Raw genomic sequence first — 23728 nt, 5'->3', positions numbered from 1 at the left:
TGAGTAAGAGAAGTAAAAGCATATTATAAACTCAGAAGTACTCTGATACCAGAGAAATTAAAGATTCTTTTATGTAACGAAAATAAATCTCCACCACCCATTACTCAGCTTCAAACACCCCACTGCCTCCTCAAAGCCTAGGTTACAAGGATTTTGCGAGGCTGTTCACCCCACCCCAGAATCTAAGCCCCTGCTGGTGTGCGTATGTGCATCTGGGTGTAAATCACATGGACACAGGATATGCACATCATCTGATGGCTAGAACATTCCAGCAAAATGGCTAAATACCATTTGACTGTTAGTAAATCAGTTACAAATATAACAAAAATTATAATCATTTGCACAGTTGTGTAATAAAAGGCGCTAGTTGGTAGTAGTTACCTGTTGTCATACTGGTGACAGTAGATGTGACAACCAAAAAGTAGACTATTAAAAGAACTCAATTAGGTCTGTGGGTGGAATGACATAAATAGTGTTTAAAATTTTACTAAAACGTCTCCTTGAGATATGAAATTGTTAGAAACTCGAATTCAAACCCAAAATCTCTGCCGGGTGAAACAGTTCCTTTAATAATCTGTGGTCCGTAGTGTGCAGGATCCAGGCGTGGCCTCCAGGGGCGAGGAGCCCTGGGTCAAATCACAATATATGCCCATCACCCTCTCACCCAGCATGTTTGGACCGATGTTAGAGTGATAATCAAGTCAGAATAGCCACCGGCCGCCAACACCCTGAGAGGGAGGAGGAAGGCTGAGTCAATACATCCATGGCTTCTGCAGTCCGGGCGATGGACTGTCCCCTCTCCAACCTCCCCACCAACCAGGCAGCCCTCTGCTCAGAAGCCAGAACCCAGGAAGTGACCACGACTTCCAAACTTTAGAGACAGCTGTGCCTGGAGCAGGGGAGGCCAAGACCAGAGCAAAATGATCATGTAAACAGTGTCCACACAACACCATCCTCTCAGGGAAGCACGACTGTCCACAAGTCCTGTTTTGAACAACCGTTCCCTTAAAAGGCACCCCTGCCAAACTGTACTGATAGCAGGGGGCATTCTTCATCAGTAAACATAATGACACTGAGTGCAGGCACACTCCTGAAACAGCTGAGGTTACAAATGTGCACCAGGGCTGCAGGATTCCCAAGGACCCATTGTGGTTCGGGGCCCACCTCCAATACTGTCCCAGGAGCCACACTGCGCGGCCAGCATTACTAACCAGAGGGCCACCGGCTGCCCAAATGGGGACAGTCAAGCAGGCAGGGAGGAGGGATGGATAGGAATCAAGGTAAGTTATGCCTGTGAGTTTAGGTGAGAGACAGAACAGCATCGTCATTTGCTAAAAGAAAAAAACAAAACAAACAAATGACAAGGGCAGGAGGTGTGAGGGAGGTCACCGCTGCCTCACAGAAATGTCACACACCACTCGTTAACAACAGATGGGTGGTTCTGGACCATGGGGGTGTCACATTCATACCTGGGAGCTAAAAAAGGATGCTTGGGGCAGGTGTGTGGGCTGGGCACGCGCAGACAGGGTGACGGACTTCCTACACTGAACAGGCTGCTCTTACCTCATCTCCTTCCTCTCCTTTTTCCACTCCCGCAAAACCAGCTGTGACTCCGCATCTCTGTGAACCTGCAGGGCACAAACCAATTACTGAGACCGTTCCAGTAGCAAATAAACGCATTAGGTAATGAGCATTTGTTAATGGTCATTAACAAATTAACAACAGCAGATTTTCTTGGAGAAATTTATTGAAGTCTAAGAGACGGGCACTTGCACAAAATAATACATTTTGCGACTTCCCAGCTGCAACCGTCTCTCTTTACCAAAATAGTTTTAAATGTCCAAAAACAGAAATAGGGCTTAACGAATTAAATGGAATATTATGAAGGTATTAAACAAGGCCCCATTAGAAATACTAAACCATTGTTAAAGGCTATGTATAAACATAATACATAGGTATCCACACAAAACATACGTATATCTATATATGTGGGTAATGTATGCATTACACATATGTATTACATATATAGACATATAAATAATACATACTACTTATTACACATATTTTATAGATGTATCAATATAAAAATGGCAGTTAAGTGGAAATAACAGGTATAACGGTACATCCACTAATTGGAAGCATGTAAAAATATGTGTATATATATATATATATATATGGAAGTTAACATGGAAAATTGTCTTTGATTTGCACAAGGGTAGTAGAATTACAATTTGTTTAAAATTTTTTTCCTTACTATTACCTTTTAAAGTATTTAAAAGAAAAAAAAATTGTTTTTGTAAAAAAGCAAGAAGGTCAAGTACCTCAGCGAGATGGAAAAGCAGAGAATTTTCTGATTGGGCTGAAATATGAACAAAAAGAAAATGACAGCTGCCCACAACCTCACAATGGAATCTCACAAGTCTCTCTACAAGGTTCCTGTGGCTAAATAGAAACATTCGGCCAGAGCCAGGGGCGCACATGATCGCAGAGGACAGGTGGCTCCCTGCGATTCATGGTCACAGGGCGGCCTTAGGACCCAGAGGAAAAAAACAAATAAGCAAACCATCTGCTTTGGACGTGGGAGCCAAGGCCCTTCTGTTTATGACATTTGCCCAGCTCAGCCTCACAGGCACGGCTAAGGGCTCTCCCACTCAGACAAAACCCTGAGCTTGCAATTTGGGGTCCTTGCTCCACAGCACTGCCTACGCCACCAGGAAGCAGTGACACTGAATGACCACTGCCTGTGTGTTACTGGAGCACTGGACAATCGCCCGGCACTTCTAGGGGTATTGGTGGTTCTGTGAGCATAGTTTTAACTAGCTTTCACATTTTAATCAACAAATCACTTGCTATACAATTTACGCTCTACACAGTATGTGACTAGATCAAAGATTTGTAGGGTGTCGCAAGGAATGTATGCATGCACAAACACACACGACATACATACATATAAACATACATGCATCTATATACACACTTATATGCACATGCATATACATACACACACATATACACATATATATTAAGTACCTACTATGTGCTGAGCATGGTGCTTGATATAATATTAAAGATACAAGACAGGACAAGATGGAGGCCCTTACGGGTGGGGGTCAGTCTGTGGGAGGGAATTCCCCCCCACCTCTGCCCACATACCCTTTTTAGCCCACGGACAAGGCACCTCGTTCCAGTATGAAGAGAAGCCTTTATACTCTGCCCCATGCTTGCCAGAGGGGAGAATTCTATGACTGGTGACCAGAATAAGAATTGCCAAGGTCTCTACGCTTTCCTTTTTGAAACTAGCTGCCACAGGCCACGTGAATGCTCCTATCTACTCCTGCCCCTCAGGTGGGCCCTCCACCCCAGGGCTGGCTCTGCAGACGTGAAGAGCCAAGCTGGGTGTCCAAGTTCAAGGCATGTTCTCCAGCCCAGCTTTTCCAGTATGGAGGCGCAGCAAAGAGTGACGGATTATCTCCAGCAGAGCCCAGGGTTGCTGAAGGGCCATGCAGAGGAGGAAGGCCCCAGAGATCTGAGGTCAGGGGAGCACTCCCAGGGCAGGATCCTCTGAGCTCTGTGGGTATGCGCCTTAACCTAGCCTCCCCTCAGGCCCTCCTACCCAACGCCCACCCAGCACCTGCCGTGGCCACCTCCTGCCTGCCCTCCCGAGAACCTCCGCCCATCACTTGTCATCTCTCCCATTCGATCAGCGTCCTCACCTGGATCTTTCCGATCCGCATTTCAACAGGCTAAAATCTCTCCCATTAAAAAAACGACTTTCCCTGAGTCCCCCGCTTTCTCCGGCTCTGTTCCCCTACAAGGCCAAACTTCAGAAAACCACCGTCTCAGGTGTCTGAAATCTATTGTACTTTAAAATATTTCAAAGACTGTGTGTTAATTAGGCATAACACATCTTTGCTTGAAACCATCCACTCCAGAGTGGGTAGTTTGCACCGGGAGAGAGAACCAGAAGCCCCCGCCAGAGGCGGATCCTGGACTCTAAGCCATCGTTAGCCCGGCCGTTAACTAGCATCCTCTGCTCTTCATGAGCAGAAACGTAGGCTGGCTTCAGGTACCCTACCTGCCCTCCCACCTGTATCAGCAGGACATGACAACCTAGCCAGCAGCCCAGCAGCCTACACCAGGAGGCCAGATCCAGTGCACCACCATTGTTCTATCGGCCTATGAGCTTAAGAATGGGTTTTCCTTTTTAAATGGCTGAAAACATATCAAAAGGAGAATTTCGAGATACAAGAAAATGATATGAAATTCAAATTTTAGGGTCCACCAGTAAAGTTATAGGGGACACAATGACAAGCAGCCACTCACATATTAAGGCTACAAAGCAGGTGACAGAAGTCTGCCAGCCCCAGGGCTAAATGAGGCTGTGATGGGGTTACCTGGGAAGTCCCTAACGCCATTAGCCACACCACTAACCAACCCGGCCACCACTAACCACACCATTTTGGGGGACCCTTTAAAGCTAGTTAACGAAATTATTCTTTATAGCTACTTTCTTAAAACCAAAAATTATATATATACGTACTTGTATTTAACGCATCAGACTTGGCTCTAGCCGATACTCCGCTGGCTCAAAAAAACATCAAACCGAATCTCAGAGGACTGATTTTTCTCCTCAGAAAATGGTTCCAATAATGTGCTGTGTGCTCTGAAAATAGCCCCGAGGGGGAGTTCTAGAAACACTGGAATAATTTATCGCTTTCCAGTGGAAAGGGAACAGGGAGGGCAGTGAGAAATGACCCTCATCTGGGTAGTTTTTTAATAACCAGCCACAATCCTCTGCAAGCTCGTGCTGTATAAACTGTTAGGGCCCGGGGCGATACAGAGGGGAGGTGAAGGCGAGGGTCACAGCATCACCCCGTACTCGAGAGTTAGTTTCTCCTCTGAGCCTCAGGTTCTTCATCTGTAACATGGGGATGATGCCAGTACCTACTTCAACGAGTTGCGAGAAGGAAATGGATGTGAAGCCCTTAGTGTCTGGAACACAGTACGTTCTCATTCCTAAAGAGCTTGATCCCGCTGTTCACTAACCCGGTGACTCTGGAAAAGTTATTCATCTCTTAGCCTCAGCTTCCTCTCCTCCAAAATGGGGGTGGCAACATAAATGTCCATTTCCCCTTCTTCCTTCCCTAACCTTACACCTTGTATAATTAATTCTAGGAATCACAGAAATATTCTCAGCATTTCCGTTCTCTAATCATACACTCAGTCATCAAACTTTTTATATAGGTCAGAGAGAGAGAGAGAGAGAGAGTAAAGCAGAGAAACTGTCCTCAAAGCCAAAATGCAGGGACACCATCTACGTGCAGGTCACATCTGTGTATCTGAGCAGCTGCCAGCATCACAGAGAGACTGCACCCAGGTGAGGAGTCCTTGGCCACACTTGAGACCCCTACAGCACATGGCAGGGAAGCACTTAGTGCAGTGCTCAAAAGCATGGACCTGGGCATCACACAAGCCCAGGTTCAAGTTCTTCCTTTCTCATCTTATGACCTCAGACATGCTGCCTAACCTCTCAAACACCCCATTTCCTTACTCTAAAGTGGAAAAATTATAAAATGACTAGTGCATGTAGAGCAAGCCCTCAGCACAATGTCTGCCGTATAAAGAATAACTATTATTACTGTATGCCCTATGCACAGACTCAAGGCTACATTAACCCAGAATCGATGCCTTTTATTTTTAGGACATCATCTCACAGACAAAAGTCATAAGGAAACAGAACAAGTGTTTGTCAGAGGTGAGCCAAGAACCCATGAGGCTTGAACACATGGAAGTAAGTCCCAGGGGACATGCAGGGCCCATGCTCTGGGGTGTGTGTATCCTGGAGTGACGACCTGGCCTCCCCGTCACAGCTCTGCCTGAGCTCACTGCCAGCTGCCTCCACACGGCTGCCAGCTGGGCCAGGCCAGGCAGTTCCCTGGCCGTGGTCACAGGTTGCCAGGTGCGTCAGCCAAGAAAGCGGGCATCTGTGCCCCTTACCCTGAAAGAGTCAGCACTCACACTGAGATGGCTGCAGGCTCGGCCAGCTGAACCAAGCGAGAAAGCGGGGGGCCTCATGAGATTGGGAAGGAGGTCAGAGCTGCGAGGGGGGACAGCTTCACAGGCCAGGAAATCGCCACTAAAACCAACGCTGCTCACTAACTGTCCAGAGCTGGCGACGTAACTTACAAAAAGGAAAAACTGGCACTGCACTCTAGTAAGCCAGCAAACTGTGGGTATCATCATCACATGGAAGCTGCACGCAGGACCTTGACGCTTGCTTTGAGAGTTTCCAGTAAGCTGTGGTGCCCAGCCTGAAGTGTTCATTCTCTAGGACCCCAGAACGACAAGGACCACTGCAGGCTAAAGGCAGAAGCAAGACTAGACCCAAACACTGGCCATGGTTCTCAAATCCCACTACCCCACAGGTCACCTCCCAGTGGGGCTTTAGTGGCAAAGTGAGGGCACTGGATTTTCACTGACAAGGAACGTAAACGAACACCTGTATTCACACAGGCCCCACAAAACTCTTTGTCCAAATGGCTCTGGGGGCATTTTTAAAAATCTCTTCAGGGATACTGGCAAAACTCTCTTAGGGGCAAAATAATCCAGTAGCTATTCTGCAGGACGGCTTATGCCTCATACTTTATAACCACAATTAAACAGAAAATACCTACAGTAACTTTGACTAGTGGACTAACTTCAGGCTTAAATAAAAAGCATGAGAGAGAAAAATCCCAAACCTGCATTTGCTCCAACAACCCGGTCAGGGTCTGCAGCCAGGTCATGGTCTGAATATACTGCTCCGTGTTCATGATTTTGAGCTCAGATCTTAACTCCGGGATAATTGCACCAGTTCGCCAGCCATGCTTCAGGGTCAAATCCTGATCGCAAAGATCACAGAACGTCAACATCAATCTCAACAGAATGTAAACCATTTCATTACCTTTCCCAGACACAACAGGCATTCATTGAATTACGTTTTAACTGTAATGGTTGGTTACTAACCAAGCCACATTCAATGAATTACATTTAATTAAAACCAAGTTAGCTCAAGGCTTTGACCATTTCCGCCCGAGGAACTTTGTATTCCGAAAATAAGGACTATGAGTCACAGCCCTTGCAGAAACACAGGGTCGGAAATCATTGACCATGGCCTGTAAAACAACAATTACGTCAGGGGCAGGAAGAGGCTGAAGCGAGATGCTACTGAAGGTCTTCATTCAACTCATCCACAGCTGGCTGAGGAGCACCCGCCGTGCACCAGGCCTTGTGGGTTAGGGGAACCGCGGAATCGCAGATTTGGCTTGATCTTACAACATAAACACACATGATCACAATCTTCATTCCAAATATTGTAACCCCATGATGTGACAACAGACCAGCCTACCTAATGCCAATTATGTCCTGGGAAAGCTAAGATATACACACACCATACTAAAGGGTCACTCATTTTTCTCATTTGGCAAATATTTATGAAGTATGCACTACTATTTGCTGGGCCCTGTTCTAGATACGAGGATAAAAGAATGAACAAAAACTAACAAATCCCTGCACTCATGGGAAATACAGAGAACAAATAAGCAAGTAAATACACCATGTTAAGTGGTCTGAAAAAATTTCAAAATTGAAATCATACAAAGTATTTTTTTTCTGCTCACAAGATATGAATCTATTGGGTTGTCGGGAAAGTCATGATGTATTTTGTCTATGTTTTTCAAAGGTCATTTATTTATATAAAGAACAAAGATCAATCAGTGATATATTGCCCGTTTTGTTCGATAACCTTCTGCCATCTTTCAGTGAGCTTCATAATTCCTCATTCATAGAAGGATCTGTCTTTATTTGTGAAAAACTGAACAAGGAGCTGATTTACAGCCTCATCTAAATTGAACGTTATACCATGCAAGGAGTTATGAAGAGAGCAAAACAAGTGGAAGTCTGACAGCGCAAGGTCAGGCGAGTATGGTGGGTGTGGCAACACATCCCATCCAAGCTCCAATCATTTTTGACAAGTGATCAAATTTGTGTGTGGTCTCGTGTTGTCGCGATGGAACACAACTCCTTTACAATTAACAAGCTCTGAACGTTTCTGGATGATGGTTCGTTCAAACTGTCCAATTGCTGACAGTACACATTTGAACTGATTGTTTGGTTCCTTGGTAGGAGCTCGAAAAACACACCTTTAAAATCCCACCACACTGAGAGCATAACCTTTCTCTGATGAATGTCTGCTTTCGATGTCGTTTGAGGCAAATAATCATGTCGGGACCAAGACCATCATTGCACCACATTGTTGTAAACAATCCACTTCTCATTACTAGTTATCAGTCGCTTCAAAAAAGGATCATTTTCCTCACGTTTAATGAGCATATCGCAGATGTTTATACGCGCCATCAAATGAACTTCCTTGTGTTCATGCAGAACCCAAATATCAAGCTTGCTTACGTATCCCAGCTTCTTCAGGTGGTCATGAACACTTGAATGATGGATGTTCAATGTTTCTGCAATCTCTCGTGTCATGTAACATGGGTTTGACTCGATCAATGCCTTTATTTTGTCATCATCAACCTCGGTGGGCCTCCGACTGAGGAGTGTCATTGAGATCAAAATCACCAGCACAGAATTTCATAAACCATCATTGGCACTGATGTTCTTATAGAGCGTTGTCACCATAAACTTTATGCAACTTTTCACAAGCTTGACGCGCATTCTTCCCTTTATGGAAGTAAAACAGTAAAATATGGCAAAAATGCACAGTTTGGTCTTCCATCTGCAACTTGTAAAATCTCCAAAACTCAACCAAATCGCCCAATTTTTTTTGAGAATGAAGCTAAAATTGTCAGCCGTCAAATGACATAGGAATAACATAGATGCGAATGACTCTAGTACTTCCAAAAATGAACTAGTGCCATCTGTCACAAACATGCATCATGACTTTTCTGACAACCCAATAGAAACCAACAGAAGAAAAAAACTGAAAAATTCACAAATATGTGGAAATTAAACAACACATGATTAACCAATGGGTCAAAGAAGAAATGAGAAAGGAAATTAGAAAATATCGAGTCAAATCAAAATGCAAACACAACATACCCAAACTTAAAGGATGCTGCAAAAGTAGTGCTAAAAGTGAGATTTCTAGCTATAAACACTAACATTAAAAAAGAAAGGTCTCAAATCAACTACCTAACCTTATATCTTACAGAACTAGGAAAAGAAGAACACACTAGATCAGAAATAAATAAAATAGAGTCTAGAAAAAAAAATCAATAAAACCAAGAGTTGGTTCTTCAAAAAGTTCAAAATTGACAAACACTTAGCTTGACTTAGAAAAAAAAAAGAGAAGACTCAATTTACTAAAACCAGAAATGTACATGGTGACATTACTACTGATTCTACCGAAAAGGATTAAAAAGTACTATAAACTACTGTATGCCAACAACTTCGATAACTAGATGAACGGGACAAATTCCCAGAAACACAAAAACTACCAAGACTGAATCATGAAGAAATAGAAAATCTGAATAGACTTCTAACTAGTAAGGAGGTTGAATTAGTAACGAAAAACCTTCTAACAATGATGGCTTCACTGGTAAATTCTACCAAACATTTAAAGAGGAATTAACACCATGGGCCGGCCGAGTGGCTCAGTTGGTTAAGAGCTCGCTCAAGAGTTTGAGCTCTGAGCAACAGCAGTTCGAGTCCAGCCCGAGCTGAGCAGCCGCTGAGCTGTCAACAGGTAGCAGGATGGCTCAGCTAAAAAAAATAAATAAATAAAATAAAAAAATAAATAAATAAAGAGGAATTAACACCAATCCTTCCCAAACTCTTTCAAAAACTGAAGAGGAGGGAACACTTCCTAACTCATTCTATGAGGCCAATTACCCTGACATCACATTTTACTGTGGAAAGCTGGTTAAAACACAGATGGCTGGGCCCACCCCCAGAGCTGCTGACTCCATAGGTTTGGGGTGAGGCCTGAGAATCTGCATTTCTAACAAGTTCCCAGGTGATGCTGACGCTTCGGGACCACACCTGAAGAAGTACTGCTGCGTGATTACCTCTCATAAAGCTAAGACCTGCATGTGTGTGTGTGTGTCATCTCACAAGGCCATGTGCCCACATGCCTTAAGGGTAGCACACAGCTAGTTATCGCGTCAGGGCCCAAAGACCCCACATCGCAAGAGACAAATGCGCATGATACCATGGGCTGGACATTCTGGGAGTGATGACATCCTGACAGTAGCACTTTATAGTTCTACTTCACTAAGCAGTTTTATACACATTACCTGATTTCACTCTTCTTACAAATGGGGACATCAGGGCTTGAGGGACATGTCCAAGGTCACACAGCTAATACACAGCAGAGCTGGGATGAGAACCCCAGTCTTCCAATTCTGAGCCCGTGATTCCTTCCACTAGACCCCAGCCCAGTGGACACATGTGATTCTGCAGGGGGTGTGCTGGCGTCACCTGGGAAGTGTCACCATACACGGGCGCTGGAATGACCCCCTCGACCTCCAATTATATATTGTTCCAATTATACCATAGGTTAAATCATAATTCAAGTCCTGCCATGCTCCTCCAGTCATCCCGAGGGGCATGTAAAGCCTCATGTTCACATAACCGCTTTCCTGGAAATGCCGGTTTTATGCTCTTCTGAAGTCACTGGCTGGCAAAAGCAGCCCTGACTGATGTCTAGGGTTTTTATGTTGTAGTTGTATATTTCTGACACATTCTTCAAAGGAAAAGGAAAGAACACTGGCATTTATTTCTTACCATTACTAAAATGGAAAGATTTTTCTGAAAATTCTGAGTACATTGTTAATTTCCATTATTTGCAAAAAAAAAAAAATGTATCTTTCTCACGACTGATCCATCCTGTTCTGTAAAAACATGAGACATAAAAAAACTAAAAAAAATAACGTGGCCTGCTCCTCATTTTTATGAAAGCATAACATGGTCTTAAACAAAAGGGAAATTCCTTAATTACTGGGCCTAACATGTCTGTCCCCCAACAACGAAATAGGAAAGAAGGCTTCTCACCGCCAGGTCGCTGTAGATGTGGTCACCAAAATACAATACTTTGGAACCTCTCCACCCTGTAAGCTTCAAAAATTCATATAAATTGCCCTGCAATAAGGAAAAACATAGCTATTATATGACAGATAGAGACCTGTGTATAACCCATGGCCCAAAATACCTGCTTTTTAAAAATTTCAAAAAAATCTTTTTCTTTTATGATTTATATTAAGTATCAAAATGTAAAGATAAAAGCATCATAGTATGAAATTTTTTAAGCCTTTCTTCTAAGTCAAATATACTTTTCAAAAAGATTCGTATTGTACATAACTCTTTGTAATGACCTTTTCACATGTAACATGCTGCAGCCATCTTTCCAGGTCAAATATTAACCTGCCTTGTAATTTCCATTCCTGAGAAGTATTATACTTAATTTTACCAATTCCCTGATGTTGGACATTTATTTTGTATCATTTATTCTGTTATCTATTTTGTAAGTAACTTCATGATAAACATTCTTATACCACGGTTTTAGCTACATCTTAATCATTGTCTTAGGCTAACTTTCTAGAGGTGGAATGACTTTATCAAAGCTAATTTTTTCAAGGCCTAGGAAATAAACTTAATGTCAAATCTAGCAGGTTGTTAATATACCGACCAGGAATGCATAAGTATGTTAAAAAAGAAAACAAAACTAACTTCAGCAATAATGGTCAACAATTCAATTCAATCATTTATTCAAACATTTGCAAGCCTTACAAGATGTCAAAACATATTAAAACTATACATAAAACATAGCTTGTCAGGAAATAATAACTAATGTAGTAATAGGCCATGGAATGAAATGCTTCTTAAAGAAAATTTTCCAAGCTTTACTATTGACATCTTAAATGTTATGCAATGCTTTAAATTTTATGTTTAAAATCTATTCAATTCTGAGTTTAGATATAGCATATTGAAAACATATTGACTTAAGCTTAAATTTTGCCACCGATTATAAAAAGTCAATTCGAGCACAGTGCTCAGAGCTGCGCCTGGCACACAGTAGGCCCCCGTGAATGTTAGCTGTTATCATTGTAACCGACCACACAAAGTGAAGCAACAAAAAGGATAAGCTGGTCGTAAGATACCTGTTTGTAAATCTGGCCTTTCTGCAACTTGTGGATTTTATCCCAGAGTAAGACACCTTTCTCATTCACCTTTCGGAAAGGTCTAAGAACAGAAATGGGAGACATTATGACATGTGGCAGTCGTGCAGGCTGTCTGCTGTGTGAAATACTAGTCGGCTACTCACTGGAAACAGACAGGAGCTCCCCAAACCTGAGAAAGTCCTAAAACCGAATGCCACCACATCCCCCGGCCCAGGGCAATACCTCCCAAACTGTGGACCTTGGCATCCGAGGACGCGTAGCGGAGAAAGAACTCCAGGGTCAAACACATTTGGAAAACACTATGCACTATATATATGTCCCTCTTAAAAAGTTACCAAAGGCTGTGAAAAGGCCCCCTGTGAAGACACTGTCTTGAACCCAGAGTTCCCAAATTTATTTGACGGTATGGAAAATGTTTGTTTTCTACAAAACAAACTTTCTGTTTTACAACAAAAAAACACTGAAATACTGCTTTAGTATACTTAGCCAGCTTTGTACTTGAAATTCAGCCATTCTAGATATAAAACCAATCAGGGGACCAAACTATTTTATGATGGAAAATGGGAAATAAGAATAAGGCTTCACTCCTCACTCTGGGGGTGCTAGTCCAAAGGACGAGGGGCTTGTTTGCCTTTATTTTTTTAAGGTAACACTTATCTGGATTGTTCTTCTGATTAGAAAAATATAAACTCATTTCAAAAAAATCTGGAAAATGCAGAAGATATAATGGAGAAAAGGAAAATCACCCATAATTCCAGTATCTAGGTATAAACACTTAACATTTCAGTAGACAGTCTTTATACTTGTACATCTGTTATCTTTCTTTTTTAATGAATATATAAAATGAGGATCATTTGTGTATACTGATGATATCTTTTTTTCTCTAATGTTGTGAGCAATTTCCCATGTGATTACATATTCTTCGTACATCATTTTTTACAGTCATAATATATGCTCACTGCTTTTTTTCCCCAAATCCATCATTTTAATGGCTGCATAATATCCCTTCAAATGGATGTTCCTTTAGGTTGTTTCTGACCTTCATCATTATAAAATAACACAGGGATAAATACAGATGGAGGATGGTTCAGCTTTTACCCCAGGCACCAGAACAAGACAAAATAAATGGATGCAGTGTGGGAGGGCGCTGTGCTGGAACCTGCCCCCCAAAACCCACCCTGGGGAGAGTTCAAGACATTGTTCACCACTGTGTGTAACCATGACAAGGGACAGGAGGTCCATGGTGAAAGGAGAGATGCAGTCCTTCAGACCACACCCCAGAACCTAAGGAGAAAATTTGGGAGAACGCTTCATCGGCAACAAAGCAGCAAGCCAGTGAGCACAGCTGTTTTTAACCAGCTATCTAGTTTTTCCCTCATTCCTTTGAATTCTCAGTCTCTACACATGGTTCTTGGCTTGGCCTCTTCTTCTAGGAGTCACTGTGACACTTGGAAAGCTGGAATTTAATCCATTCAACACTAACTACAGGGCCCCACATTATGACACTTTAGCTCACCTAGCAGAGAGGGAAAAGGCTGCCTGGTTACCAAGTGCCAAATAGATGAGTGTGGGTAAAAGTGTTTCAAAACAGGCCATTATTATACAAATATGAGTTATTTTTATAACCCTTGCACAGTAACTCTCTACACTATTGACATTTGGGGGAGATAACTCTTGGTGAACAGGTTTTGTCCCACACATTAAAAGATAGTTTAGGATCCCAGACCCCCACCCACTAAATCTTAAGAGCAAACTCCAATCATTGTCACAACCCAAAATGTCTCGACTCCCCTATTTCCCAAAGCTACTGGAATAGAAAGACATTCTGTAAGTCTTGGCAGAGATTTACTCCACTTGATGCAAAACCTGTATTGCAGAGAAGTTTTGCAAAATCCAATTGCAATATTAAAAGCTTTAGAGCTCTATTTAAAGAGCTACCCACCAGATGGTTTGCTATTGCTGTTTTGTTATGCTTTATAACACACCTGCGTCGAGAGGGCTAATTTACCATGTGGTACTAAGTTTGGGTTTTTCATTGTCAGTCATTTTCCTAAACCCTGACTCATAGGACCGAAGCAGCCCAAGTTGAACTGAGAACCATTTCAAGACGTGTCAGGTGTCTGCTATGAACTAATCTCACCCTCCTTGCAATTACTTGCTCAAAGGGTTAAACACCAAAAGCTATAATTTCAGATGCTTGTGCTTTTCCAGCTGGATTTCACCAAGATACACTGCGTATGTATTGACAGCAGCAAATGAATCAAGTCTAGTCCCCTCGAGAGACACTCACCTCCGCTTATCATTGAAGAAGTTTGGCTTCTCGGCCTGAACGATGACCACATCAAACAGGTCCCGCCAGTCTTTTCCAACGATGTAGCTCATCCCTTTGTCCCTAGAATACGTCAGCCCAGTTACTCTAACATTAAAGGGAATTAACTGCTTTTGCAACATGTTCTTTCAGATTTCCAACTGTTAAATGCAATACGAGAAGCGAGCCAGAAGCGGGCCAGGAAACGGAGAGCAACTTACACAAAGCTACTGGGGCTGTTGGTGATGAGAAACATCTTCTTGCCGTGATCAGCCAGCTTGGCCAACACTGCCCTGGTCTGCTCAGCATAGCAGATGTACTTTTCTAAGAGAAAGAGAAAAAGTCATACATGGATTCGGCGTGCAGTGAACTCAACCTGCAAGTGCTTACTGAACAGGGCCTATGGGTCCCGAGCTGTCCCTGGCACTTGGGGGAAGAGAAAGAAGCCTTAAGGGAGCTTGGTCAGGGTGTTCTATCAGTGTCCAGTGCCTCAGCAGCCAGGACTCTGCCTCCTCAGTCTAAGCGGAAAATAGGAAGCAGCTGCAAGCTGCTAGCGCCTCTCCTCTGAGGCAGGATCATGTCAGGCTCAGAAGCACAGGGGAGGGAGATGGCTGGAAGGCAAGGATGCAGAGTCCTCGCAAGGCACTCGGAAAGGTGCTGCAGCCCTACACGGCATCTAGAATGAAAGTAAAAAGGCTGCACAGCTGCAGGGCCAAGGGCAAGGCTGAACCGACCTCCAGACGATGCTGAGCACGTACCGATATCCGCTTCGATGGCTCTGTACATGATCCCTTTGATGTGCACGTCTCGAATTGAATCCTGTCAAAAGGGGCAACAGTACAAGTGAAATGGCCCTCCCAAAAGCATCTACCACTAGAAGCCAAGCATTAAATGAAATCTAAATTCTCATCCATCTATCATAGGTCCCCCCGCCCAACCCTTGGGGAAAACTTCAGTTTCCATGGTGACAGTGGCAGTTTCCAGTGCAATTTTCAAAAGGGTCACTTGGAGGAGGAAATTTGTGCAAATAATTCTGAATAGAGCCCCACCCAATAAAGCGTAATTTATATGCAGTATCATGAACAAATGATTCGAAATCATCTGGGCAAAGGGCACTATTGTTCTTTTCATCTTTGTACCTTTTCCTAGACCCCAAAAGCAGGTTCCCTAATCTAGAAAAGGGCCAGGGCCGATGATATGCTCCTCCTCCCTTCAGTGCTACCAGCGAGGCGAGGAACTGTCAGTGAGGTCGTAACTCTGGCAGAGCTGCAGTCCAGCCTGCAGACACCAGGAGGAGGAGGCAGCAGCGAACCCCTCTGCAGGCCCAGGGATGTGGCGGCCTGATGCCCGGCAGGTGTCAGAGCACAGCCCCACTCCTGGGGGGCACGGGGCAGGTCCTCTACACAGCTGACACTCCTGGAGGCACATGGAAACTTTCTGGAGCCTGTGGCAGGGGACTGGGCTGCAGAGTAACTGGGCCATTAGCCTTAGAAAACTGGTAGATTTCTGTCAAGTGTGAGCACCTCTGGACTGTAAACTCAACCTCGATTATTACCTTCTAGCACAGCCTTGTTTCAGCTTCACACAGGCAGAAGGCAGTGGTTAAGGGCAAGCCAGAGTCAAGTCCTGGCTTCAAATCCAGGCTCTGTTACTTACTAACTGTGTGACCTTGGGTAAGTTACTCAACCCCTCTAGGCCTCAATTACCTAGAAAATGAGGGTGATAATAACAGCATCTAACTCAAAGCATTACTGTGAGAATTTAATTAGTTAATATGCATAAAGCACTCAAAATCAGTGCCTGGAATACAGTAAACTCTGCATATGGGTTCACTGTTAGCGACAGTAATACTTATAGGAAAAGCTGAACTTTCCAGTAAATATCTCTCCTCATGAGTGCAAAGGATTACGTAACTACAAGTGAGTCTTAAAGATTCTTAAAGATGAAGTATTTGAGCACACAAAAAGGAGATGAGAAACTAAATATTTAAATTCAGTTCAAATAACACCAGCCTGATATTGAGAAACTATAATTCATCTTTTATCTTCCTAAAATGATTCGGGGCAGTCAAAATTTTAAATTAGTCATAAACATTATAGTATATGAATAGGGATCTTTTAAAAATACAAATATATAAATAAGTATGTATTACATATAAATATATTATATATAAATAAACATGTTTATAATACATGTTTACAAAATATATATTAAATATATAAACACTAAGTACCGAAAAAGTTCGCTTTAAAAAATACATATAAACACATGTGAAAGTGAATACGAATTAAAACATATAACTACAAAGTTATACAAATGAGGCGTGCATATCTGTCTCCCTCTCCGATTGGATTTTTGCAGTTTCTGCGGGGCATGAGAAAGCCTACATGGAACCTTTGTGTGCAAGAGGAAAAGGCGCCCCCTCTGTGCTAAACTGCAGACCCCTGGTCACAGCCTGAGCTGTGCAGGCCACCTCTTTGTATGAAGAGTCACCCCTCCCTGCAGACAGGTTGGGGGTGAGCTGGGTACAGGCGGAGTGCCCTGGCCCTGGACTTTGGTCAGAAATAATTAGAAATCCAGGTGAAATATGAACACAGGTTTCTTTTAACAATAACCTTGACTGATTTCCAATGCCCTGTTACGTAACATCTTTCTTAGAATTTTCAGGGTTAAACGGCAAATATAGGAGCTCCCAGGCAAAGGGCCATTTCAAACACCTAAGCTACAAAGGAAGCCAAGGGTTCTGGTTCATGGCTGAAAAGCTGAAAAGGCTGCCGCATCACCATCTCTCCCTGTCAACACAACCTTGACGTCTTTGTACAGGTGGACAGGCTCGTAGTCGATGTTGTTCTTCAGGAAGTACTCGTTCACGCAGGACAGGAGGGTCATCTCCGGCAGGGAGAAGATGTCCATGAACTGTTTCATGGTGTTGCCGTGGGAGCTCTGCAGGCAGGGAGGACACTTTAGAAAGGGGGACCAACGCCTCAGCAGACTTTACCTTTACAGGGGGGCATGCTGGTCAACACCTGCACCCCTCTCCATGAGAAAAGGAAAACGCTAACAATCAAATGGAGACATGTTCACCCTGTTTCTTACCATTCACGGCACAGCTGATGTCTTACTCTAAGCGTAACTGGCATATCCAAAGAAATGCCCTGATCTCCCCCCAAAAGGTCTAACCGTCCCCTTCCCTTCCCACTCTCCTTTGTGCTCCGTCCAACACCCAGCTCACACTCTTTCACCAAACACAGAGGAGAGCCAGCAAACAGGTTACTGCCTGCGGAACGGCAGAAAAAGCCACTTCACTCTCCTGAATTTGAGCATCTCACAACAGCCCGTGTGGAAGCTTAAAAAGAGCCTTTCTCTGAAAGCCTGCAAATTATAACACTCAGCTTACCCACTGCATTTTGAAAACGCAAATACGACAATGCCTCTAATTAGACAAAGAGCAAAAACTCAGAGAGGAAAGAGAATCATAAAAGTTAGAAAAGCATTTCCTTCAGGCATATGGTAACCTGCTGCCCTCAATCTCAGTGGAGGCGACAGCTGCTGCACTGACGGCCCCAGAGACTTAATCCAGAAAGTGGGGACACACCAGGCAGGTGGTGACAAACAGGAGTAGGTACAAGGAAGGTGTAAGGCTTCGTCAGGTAAGGAGGAAAGGGCTATGAAAAGGAGAATCATGAGAGAACCCATGGAGCCTCTAACACACTAATCTCTCTCAAACCAAGGGTTTTCTCTAAACAAATTTTCTTATCAATTCTTTTTTTTCTTTTTAGCTGAGCCATCCTGCACCTGTTGGAAGCTCGGCTCGGGCCAGGAATCGAACCGGTGACCCTGTTGCTCAGAGCTCACACTCTTGAGCGAGCTTTTAACCAACTGACCCACTCGGCCGGCCCTTATCAATTCTTTATGAACAGTCAGAGAGTCTAGTAGTTCAGGCTGCACAATCTACCAGGCCACATTTCAAGAAGGAAAAGGACAGGCTGTTTTAAATAAATCCAACATTTCTCATTACCTTTCCATAAAAGTCGCTCATCTGTTCCAAAGGCACGTGGGATCCCTCGTACATTTCGATGACTTCTTCATCAGGGACAACGCTGAGGCCTCTGGAAGAAAGACAGGCGGTGCAGTTAACGAGTTCGACCAGACAGAGCAATCATTTTCAGACCTCTGGCAACTGCTGGGAGTTTTCCACGAGGTGTAAGATGCTGGTGTCACAAGGAGGCAAGATGTGCCACCAGCGATTGCTACAAATAACAGGCGAGATGCTACTACTATTACTACTACTGACATTCTGTTGGTGACAAGAGAAAAATAATAATTATTACCACATGGCACCTACTATACGCCAGATATGAATTCCACACAGTCATTCACTTAATTCTGAGCAATCCTAGGAGGGAGGCACTATTATTCCTCCCATTTTCCAACAGAAGCAACTGAGGCACAAAAGGTCATGTACCTTGCCCGAGGTCACCACAGTAGAAAGTGGCAGGTCAGGGTTGGATCCCAGGCTTTGTGGCTCTTCAACCATTGTGCCACACTTCCTCCCCGAACAAGGTACAAGGCCTTCCGATGACTTACGCTGGCATGGGTTATTTTTTCTTTGTGTTTTGTTTTTAATGCCTTTACTACATTAGGGAGATTCTGTCTCCGTCATCCTCATGCTCTCTGAGATTCTCCCCTAAGGTCAGTACTGAGATGGAAAAGGTCATACATGAGGCTCGAGTGGGCTAAACCCCGTGACACAAGGCAGGTAGCCTGGGCACCGCCTCTGACCGTGGTGGCGCAGATGCTATGTGACACTGAAAGCCAGTGTCCTCATCTGTAAAAAGCCCAGATAACACCTGCCTGCCTCCAGGAGCTGCCGGATAATCTGCAGATGAATTCAGCTCCTCCACGGAGGGAAACATCAATTCTGGGGTCAGAGTGGCTAGACTGTACCCCTGCCTCTGCCACCAGCGCTGTGCGCAGGTGCTGCCACCTGAGCCTTATGGTCTCGTATTTCCTCACCCAGAACCACCCACTCTCGAGTGTTACGAAGGGAAACGTCTGCTCCTCTAGAAGAGAAGGTGCTTGAGAAACAGGCTCCAAGATGAGGGACTCACAGAATGAGTGATGGAAACACCACGCTGTGTTACAGCGGGAGTGGAACTAATTCAGCAAGAATTTTACTCACTCATACAAATAGGTCGCTGAGCATACAAATTCACTTGGCCAATATTAAAATACACATAAAACAGAATGTATGTTTGATATGTAACTTCAATGACAATATTTCTTCTCTTTCTTCCATTCTCCACCCTCATATTACTTTTTAAAATATCTGAGTGGATTCATTAATATTTTGCCTCCAATCTTGATTAACTTTGAAAACAAAAGAGGTACTATACTTCCACTTATCTTTGCTCCGGAAATCAGATAAGACGCTGGCACTGAGCCAGGTCATTCTAGGCAGTGACCTTGGGAAAGAGCTCTGGCTAAGTAGCAGCAGTCAGGTGTGCACACTCCAAAGGCCATAATGCTTAGAAAGAAAATGGAAAACATCAAAGAGTTCTCCTGGGCACCTTATTTCTCGGCCTCCACACTAGGCCTAGCAGCCTTTCAGAAGCCACTGCTGCCTACACAGTCACAGGCACCCGGCCACACAAGCTGCGTCCTTATGGCCCAAGTTACCAAACTTCCACCCCAAAGAAGCAGAGATCAGAATGGTACAGTCAGCTGAATTCTGTGGGAGGTACCTCCCACAGACGGAGCACCGCGCATAATGGCTGTGACAGGCTCAGGCCGGCTGTCGCCGCACTTAAATGCAGCCTAAAACAGCACTGAAATCAAAATGAAAACTGCTTTACACGGCCCTGTGTGGTTATGAGAAATATAAAGGTTAGGGGCACAGATCTGAACGAGTCAGCCCAGGGCTCAAATCCCAGCTCCCTAATGACTAGGGTATTGCCTGGACAAGGAATTTAACGTCTTTGGATCTCCGCGTCATGTTTAAAACAGGCGCAGTAATAGTACCTACCTCCTGGTGTTACTGGAAAGATTAAATGAGCTACTGTAACTGGTATACGGTAAGTGCTACTGAAAATTTTCTGGCGGGACTATGACAAGAACAACCAACCCTAGCTTTTCTCAAAGTTCCAATGAAGAACTGAAAATGTGGGTACAAAATTGGGCTGCAGTGGAGAGCCAGTATGCCGCCTCCTCTGCCCAGAGGCATGCACTCCCACGGCCCACAACATAAAATTCAACCTTTACAGGGACGGCAGGTCCCAGGCAGCAGGTCTCAGAAACAAGGGAGGCTGAGACAGAAGCATTCTTCCCAGGGGAAAGAAAAGGGGAGTGACATTTATGCATGCCCATAATGCTTTGGGGACTGTTCCAAGCATGCTTTTGTCTGCAAGACAAGCTGCCCCCAAGGTGGGACTAGAATCATGCCCATTTTACAGAGGAGTAAACCAAGGCTTTGAAATGGTCAGGCTTTGAAATGGTCAGGCTTTGAAATGCTTGCTCAAGGCCACATGCACGTGAGCGGTGGGGTCGGGGTTCACACTCAGGAAATGTGACTCCAGAGCCCACATATGCACCTGCTACCTCAGCCCACCACACCCCTTCTCAGCGACCTTCCCAGGACAGAAAGCTGAAGTCCTTCCCCTCTAAATGCCCCAGCTGGCTCCTCCTACAGAGCCCTGTCCATACACCTTAACGCAATGGCAGATTGATGTACAGGAGAGAGAAGACAATTAGAGGATCATGTGACCATAGAAGAGGCTGAAGGGCGAGGAGAGGACCCCACAAGTCAGTGCTGAGGGAGAGTGAATGAGACTTCAGGAAGTAGAGAGGAAGGGAACCTGCATCCTGGTAGAAGGCCAGCATGAACAGGTGCTGAGCAGGGAGAAAGGAGAACTCAGAGGAGAGGAATACTTGTGCTGTTTGCACCTGCCCAACACCCATTCCCTCTAAGGCTGGTTGAAACTACTAGGAAAGAAACTCCCCTTCTCAGGTCAACCTGGAGCTGGGGGGATGGAAGCCTGGTGTTGCCACGGTCACCACATGGAGGGGCCTGCCTGAGAGGCGGCTAACCCAGAGAGCAAGAGAGCCAACAGATGAAAAGTTCCAACAACAGCAATTTGGCCCCTGGAGCCAGCCGAACCTGCAACTGGCCTGTCCCCGGAGTGCACAAAGTGAGCCAATGCTGTGGTTTTGTTTAAGCCAGCGCCAGTTGGGTTTCAGTCACTTGCAATCAAGAGTCTTAACCAATCCAGGAAGTGAAGGAGCTGTGTGTGGAAGAAGAGGAAGCTAAAGGTTTAGAGGAGGGTGACAGAAAACCTAAGTGGTTTGGGCTGTATCCTCTAGATCAGGGGTGTCAAACTGGCGGCCCGCGGGCCACATGCGGCCCTCGAGGTAATTTTTTGTGGCCCACGATGCTCTGAAATAAAATGAAAATAGAAAAAAATTGTTATGAAGAAAATAGCGCTTAGGGGGAGATCGAGGCAATACCGTACACACAATCCCCTCGTTAACCCTTTAACTACTGAAGACGAATATACACGTGGCCCAGTGCTTTTCCTGGGGGCCTGGGGGCATGTATAAACGCGCTGATTCAGTTCCAGCGACATTTGGAAGCGATACGCCTGCCACTCTCAGTGTCACGTAATGTAAACAGATCCCAATAGCGAAAAGGTTAAAAAGAGCACTTGGGTAAAAAAGAATAATTTTAGTTTTATAAATACATTAAATAAAATAAATGTTTAAATAAAAGCAATTATATAGTGTTTTAATTATCCTATCCATATTCCTGAATCCTCACTTCAGAATATAAATTTAACAAAATTTGTAAATGTGATATGGCCTGTGTGAATCTGGCCTATTGCACCAAATGGCCCGTGTTTTAATTGAGTTTGACACCCCTGCTCTAGATAGTGGGCAGTGGGTCCCAGGATTTCAGAAGAGAGGAGAGGGTGGTTGAGGTGATTTAGGTAAGTCAGTAGAGCAACAAAGTCCAGGACAGACTACACTGCAGAAAACTATAAAAGCCCAGGAGAGAAGGGCTAGGTGTCTTGAGTCAGGGAGCTGCCTGTGGCAGCAGCATAGATGGAATCGAAAGTCTGCTGCAGGACTTCCAGTTAACACTCAGACACTCAAAAAGGCCATACTGCACGCAGGCAAAAAGCACAGACTCTTGGGTCTGAACTCTACTTCTGTATGGCCTTGGACAAGTCACTTAACATCTCTGGGACTAATAAATACCTACCTTATTAGGTACTTAAAAGGTTATTTTTAGGATCAAATGAGTAAACTCTGATAAAACCCTATGGCAGTGTCTGTCCCACAGCAAGATTCAATATTTGTTCATTGCTATTTGTTATTACTAATATTATTGTTATTCTCATCACCACCACCACCTCACCTTTCTCCTGACACACCAGGAAAGTGACAATAAGAGTCAAGTATAAATTGCTCAAAAGGTCAAAGGAAATGAGAGCAAAGACAGCAGTAGATAAGGCATTTCAACATCAGTAGACAAGACAAACCATAGATGAAAAGGAGGCACCTGACTTAGCAACATTGAGGATAGGGGCCTGCAAGCGGAGACCAAAGAGAATAACTGATTAACCGCCACTGATCCCCAGGAAGGCTCAGCCCTTGGAGACACCAGAAAGCTACTAGAGGATGTGCTCCAGCAAAATGAGGGAGTAAAGCCAGAAAGAGGAAAACACAAGTCCAAGGATGAGCAATCAGTGGAGACCAGAGCAGGAGGCAGTAGTCAATTTTCTAAAAAAGGAAATGATAGATTAGAAGTGTTTGAATTGTTGGTAAATAAATACATGCGTGATATTTGTGATGGAGCATTTAGAATAACTAGGGACATATAACTAAGCAAATAAAACTAAGCAAATAAAAAGTGAGGCTATTATTACATCTAAGAAAAACCTAACACTGTGCCAGGAAGAAACAATCACAATGCACAGCTTGGCTTAAGACGTGCAGAGTCACAATGCAAACAATGGTGAAATAGCCAGACACGGAGAGCTTAACGAGATTAAGAGAATGAGGGCAGAGAAGGGGGCATGTAGGCAAGAGCGCCAAATCCTGATGTCACAGCAGGGCTGGTGACCAGAATTAATAAATTAGAAAACAGAAGTATGAGTACAGGGCCGGCCGAGTGGCGCGATGGTTAAGAACTCGCTTGGGATGCCAGAGGGCCCCGGTTCGGATCCCACATATGAGGGCCAGTGACACT

The 23728-nt window shown here is 44.2% G+C and overlaps 1 protein-coding gene across 3 annotated transcripts in view; it reads right to left on the bottom strand.

Annotated features, from left to right (window-relative positions):
* Window positions 1-23728, bottom strand: part of NT5DC3 (5'-nucleotidase domain containing 3) — a 204881-nt gene that overhangs the window by 152612 nt on the left and 28541 nt on the right. For all 3 annotated transcript variants that reach the window (XM_019651877.1, XM_019651874.1, XM_019651876.1), the window contains exons 5-13: window positions 18500-18590; window positions 17287-17424; window positions 15240-15300; window positions 14703-14805; window positions 14464-14565; window positions 12153-12234; window positions 11047-11133; window positions 6741-6881; window positions 1564-1628 (exon numbers count right to left, since the gene is read on the bottom strand). In XM_019651877.1, the coding sequence (XP_019507422.1) occupies window positions 1564-1628; window positions 6741-6881; window positions 11047-11133; window positions 12153-12234; window positions 14464-14565; window positions 14703-14805; window positions 15240-15300; window positions 17287-17424; window positions 18500-18590 (870 nt within the window). The remainder of the gene's footprint in view (window positions 1-1563; window positions 1629-6740; window positions 6882-11046; window positions 11134-12152; window positions 12235-14463; window positions 14566-14702; window positions 14806-15239; window positions 15301-17286; window positions 17425-18499; window positions 18591-23728) is intronic.

This window comes from Hipposideros armiger, unplaced genomic scaffold, assembly GCF_001890085.2.
Source record: "Hipposideros armiger isolate ML-2016 unplaced genomic scaffold, ASM189008v1 scaffold_168, whole genome shotgun sequence".
NCBI lineage: Eukaryota > Metazoa > Chordata > Mammalia > Chiroptera > Hipposideridae > Hipposideros > Hipposideros armiger.
Note: the sequence above shows the minus strand (reverse complement) of the source record. Positions and strands in the feature narration are given on the sequence as shown.